The 5,003-nt window shown below is 45.9% G+C and overlaps 1 protein-coding gene across 1 annotated transcript; it reads left to right on the top strand.

The window, feature by feature from the left end:
• Nucleotides 1–3,489: 3,489 nt before the first annotated feature.
• On the top strand, nucleotides 3,490–3,908 carry Pmar_PMAR025745 (hypothetical protein; the record flags this gene model as incomplete). Its single annotated transcript, XM_002767761.1, has 1 exon — nucleotides 3,490–3,908. A coding segment is annotated over one exon (419 nt), but the record flags the coding sequence as incomplete, so codon positions are not given.
• Nucleotides 3,909–5,003: the final 1,095 nt, after the last annotated feature.

Genomic DNA, 5,003 nt, shown 5'->3' with positions numbered 1-5,003 from the left:
CGGGCAGTGTCATACTAATATCCTGTATGTACTACGTGCGCTATACCTCCTTGCAGCGTCTTGTATTATATAATCTCACAGCTCAACTGGTTAAGGATATGCATTCAATTGGTCGAAGCCGAGGTTCTATCCCCCGGTACGGTCATTCTAAGAACCTACTCGGCGAGTAGTACTCGCAAGGAGCTGAGAAGGTCTACCGTGGCGCGCGCTGAAGTCGTGAATCAAGGTCGAGAATCAGAATCAGGGTTTGGTACCGGGGGTCCGGACCCCCGGCACAGAATCAAGATTAATCCCCGTGTTAAACTGTGAGCTTGTGCATCATGAGTATGATCTCGGATCATGCTCAAGGTGAGATTGCGATCTTGAATCTGAGCAGCTTTGAGGTTGAGTGAAAGAATCTCGACTCCTGAGAATTAATCTCGAATCACGAGTAAAAATCCCAACTCTGAGTATTTAATCTCGAATTGATGAAATACTCTGACTCAGTATCAAAAACTCTGAATCAGCCATTGAGTATAGATTTGAATCTTGAATCGTGATTAAGGATCAGGAATCGGATTCAGCGGCTGATTAAAATCAAGGATCGAGGATCTTGCTCATGATTACGTAATCTGACTCTGTCTCAAGTACTCATACTCAGAAATCTCGACTCTTTCTCCTGAGCTAAGAATCTGAATCAGTTCTCTCGAATCAAGGTGTGACTTGAATCATGAATCAGGATCAGAGCGTGAGTTGAATCATGGACTCAGATTCATGAATCAGGATCCGCATACGGCCCCAGCGGTTACAGAATCCAATCCTCTCAGATACTTATCACTCTACAGGTATACGGGCGTGCGCGATACGACTTGCGCTGATCTTTCCCGATCGTGTCGTCACAGTGGGCGCCAGCGATAATCAGATACGATGATCCCCAAGATTGACTGCAAGAGACGATATAGTAATTAGACGATGATAGCTATCTTTGACGACAATGAAATACTAAGACGATCTAACATTACTACTATTCAGATAAAAAGAATAATGATCATCATATAGTCTTCTCCCTCTACCCTTCTGATGATCTTCATACACGATTTAGTTAGTCTTGATATAGCATAGATCTTTAATACGATGCCGTAGGAAAATAAGTTCATAATCACTCCTCCAGATCACTGTTAGCTTCCAAGGCAGCGATGATGTAACCAATGACATCTTCGACCTTGTGATAGGATTCCATACCCTTAATAAGACGATCTATGGTATTGAGGTCGTTAGATGATACACTTAACCGGTAGCTGAGCAAAACCTTAACTAAATCTAATAGATTTAGTTAAGGTCAATGTTCTCCAATTGACGATCCAATAAGTAAGGTCTGGTTCAGTCAAACGATAGATATAATCTATCGATTGACTGAGAACTCTTGGAGTTAGATCCATGAAACCCCGATCCCTGAGCTATAATGTAGCTCCCTTGAAAGGGATCGATGTTGCCGTCGCATCCTGAATCAACAAGGCAGACGAGATTACTTCTGATTCAGAAGTTCTGAAGTAGCAACGGCATAGGGGACTCCCCTAAGGAGAGTCTAACATAGAAATCGGCTCCCAAGCTGGATAGTTGTCCTGTAACTGGCGTAACACAAGGGGGTCTTATAGGTCAGGGACGTACAGTGTAGACTGTCAGAACCAATCGTACCGATCGTAAGGCGAAGGCGGGACTGTGTTTACGCGTGCAGTGTTCTCACGTACAGCGCACAGACGAAGGAGTACGTATGCACAGAATTGTCTACTGTACTCGGATTGGAGATCTTGACTTACATGATCCTGGTGACGAAATCAGGACAGATCTGCCGGGGGCAGCTCGAGTATTGATGAGACTACACAGAAATAATGACTGACTATACTCATGATGGAGAATGATAAGTTAAACTCGTTTCCTCAATAATCCATCGATATAGCGTCGACTAGCTCGGGAGAGAACAATGTCAGAGCGAAACAGGTCGATCCCGATAAGATACGAAACAGGTCGATTCCGATAGGATACGAAACAGGTCGATACCGGTAGGATACAAAACAGGTTGAGTTACATGCCTTACTGTAGATTACAGTCTGCAATCGTTCAATGAAATCTTCCTCAGCTTTCCCTCATCTGGTACTCAAATTCGGATCGTGTTACCCGTCTTTACGAAGACCACAGTGTACCTAGTCCATAACCCATTTTGTATCTCACCAATAGGTAACAATAATCAATCTTCTACCCTTGCCTGCTTCCTTCAGAATCCCTGTTACCTGACTTGTTTCCCGTGGGGTTCGAACTCGGGAACGCTTATCTCATACCACATAAGGTATATCAGGTCAATATCACAACTCGTTCAACATTAGTGGCCCTTGCATCCCTTTCAAGAAAATATGAATCAGTTTATCTATAGCAGAACCAGTATGCAACATTCCTTAAGGAGCGTGAAAAGTCTAAGGACTGCCAGGAGACGCTTATTGGACGGTGCAGGTGTGTAACGAAGTAAAACTCTCGGGGGCCGGAGGAGACCCGCACGCATGTGCAGCTGGCGAGAGGTCACCCTGCCGTGTCACGCGGTGGCCGAAGTCAGCCCACGCGCTGAGATCTCTAACGACCGTCAGGGGGTATTCTTTTTGTTTGCCCACCCTCCCATCCGGGAGGATGCGGGCTACGGACTTCGCTCTCTCATTGTCCGTCCCCCTTCCTGAGTGATCCGTTGGTGCGTTCTCCTGCCCATTGTTTGAGGTGTTACTAACGGACCCTTGGAAGAGTTTTATTGTGCTCACCGACGGCTGCACGCATGCACATGGCGAATGCTGAACATTATGCTGGTACAAGGCACACTACCTTCATGGAACCATCGTGGTAAAAGTATAGGATGACGAGGTACTTATCGTAAGGAGGTCGAACGCCTGAATGAAGTTGATTCAAATCACAGCGATATAGCTCGTACGAGCAGCAAGCTTCAGGACGATCGATCAGACGATATACCGCTCACGCCGTCACCCGTGACCGTTAACTTCACGCAGTGTACGTGTATACCCTGATAATTCGGTTCATGTGCTCCTTGGATTGATCTATGGTATTTCTTAAGTTGCAAATCAGGTAACGTGAAATTGTAACCTGAGCTTCTGCCAGAAGGCTTCTGGTATTGAGTCATCTCTACGTTGTGGTAGTTTTCTACGCACTCTATCATACGGTACGATAGAGTGCACAGAAGTGACCGGGTACCGCAAGACCCTATTTTGGGGACTCCCCAATGGGGAGGACTGCTCTGTTACATAATAGAGCATTTATCGCAGCTGTGTATATGAGCTCGGATGCGTCATCATTATGGAACTCATCATATATGGTATTAGCGATGTCTTCCTCTCAAATTGTTAGCGAAAGTTCCGCTAACAATTCGAGGGGGTCATCCCTTCATCTGCTGACAACTTAAGAGAGAACCATTCAAGTCAGTTAAGTGTTCGAGTGTCTCGCGTTCACTCTATCCCAATGTCCTTCCTCAAGAAGATCATCGCCATTCTGGGCATTTCATCGATGGTTCAGTGCTTCCCACCAAAGTCGGAATACTGCACCGACGTGAATTTGAAGCTAACTGGGAGTATCTTCTTCCACTCATGGGCTCCAGACTTGCTCCAGATACTCTACTTCTACATAGAGGGTGGCAGGCAGGTGGGCGTTAACGTGACTGGTACCATTCCTTGGACAGTTGATGCTAAAAGTACCACACTTTTCATGGATACCACTAATACAAACTTCACCTACTTCGCCGACTTTATGCATTTCAATCCGACCGAATGGGAAAGGATTCCCTTCAACGACAAGCTAGATGCGTTCACATTGTCTGTGAATGGTACTCATATCGAAGCATCTTCTAGCAGATGTCCAAAAGGTGGCCTCACAATTTTCGAGTAGCGTGGTAGGTCGCTCATGAGCGTCTCATAAGTTCGTGCAGTCTGATTTATCGGGGTTGTACGAAGGACTTTTATTCAATGACTTACTCTCACTCGGCATTATCTGACCGTAGAGCTTACCTACTTTTATTCAACCGTATTGCTCTCGTCCGCGTTCAAGTCAATGTGCTATACAGGAAGTCATGCACTTCGAGTTTTGGAGTAAGGATGATCTCCTCTTAGTCGGAACGACATGCTATCTGTCCCTGGCAGTACCAACGAATCACGGCAATTGAACACAACGCATTGGTTCAACTCAGAACATGTAAATCAGAATCGGGGTACTAGTTCCACATGAGAAAGCGAAAGTACCCCTAGTACTCCAAAAATGCGATTGGCGTTGGTTCATTCATCAAATGATAGTAACACTAGTCGATGATCATAACTGTTTCAAAAGAAACTACATTACACCCCTCCACACATTCTTAGCATATCCGGTTTTTCGACTCGTGCACAGCCACCACAACGAGTAATACCCGAATGCAGTGCAGAGTATCATCGAGTATCGACGATATGATATGATGATATAGTATCATCTCGACGATGATACTCGTCGAGTATCATCTTGCGGCTCAGCGAGGTATGTACTTATGCTTAACCTGATATGATCGCCAGGAAAAAAGGAACAATCGATCGACCGGCGAAGAAGCGATGACTGTCTTTCTCAACAGGACCTGTTAAGCAGGCGATGGGCAGTACAAAACGCGAGGAACAAGCAACCGTATCATTTGCTTTTTCGACGCGGGCTAGTCACGTTGCGAGACGGGCTAATCACCTTGTTTTTGTCAGAGACAGCCCGAATCGGAGATTTTCTGATTCGCGTTTGACTTCACCCGCGGAAATTTCGTTGGAGCTACCTGAGAACCGCGGGAGTACTCGCGGTAAATATGGATGGCTTTTTCGTGGAATGGTGATCGCGATGGTCCTACGGTGTTTCGTTATCAGCACGGAATACCAAAGTGTGGGCTCGACGGTTCTCGCGCAAGCACGGTATTTGATGCCGCTACCAGGCGCATCTTCATTGAGCACCCTCGTGTGGCTATCTGATTATCC

Source organism: Perkinsus marinus (assembly GCF_000006405.1).
Source record: "Perkinsus marinus ATCC 50983 genomic scaffold scf_1104296970058, whole genome shotgun sequence".
NCBI lineage: Eukaryota > Perkinsozoa > Perkinsida > Perkinsidae > Perkinsus > Perkinsus marinus.
The sequence above is the reverse complement of the archived record's forward strand: the minus strand, read 5'-3'. Positions and strand labels throughout refer to the sequence as shown.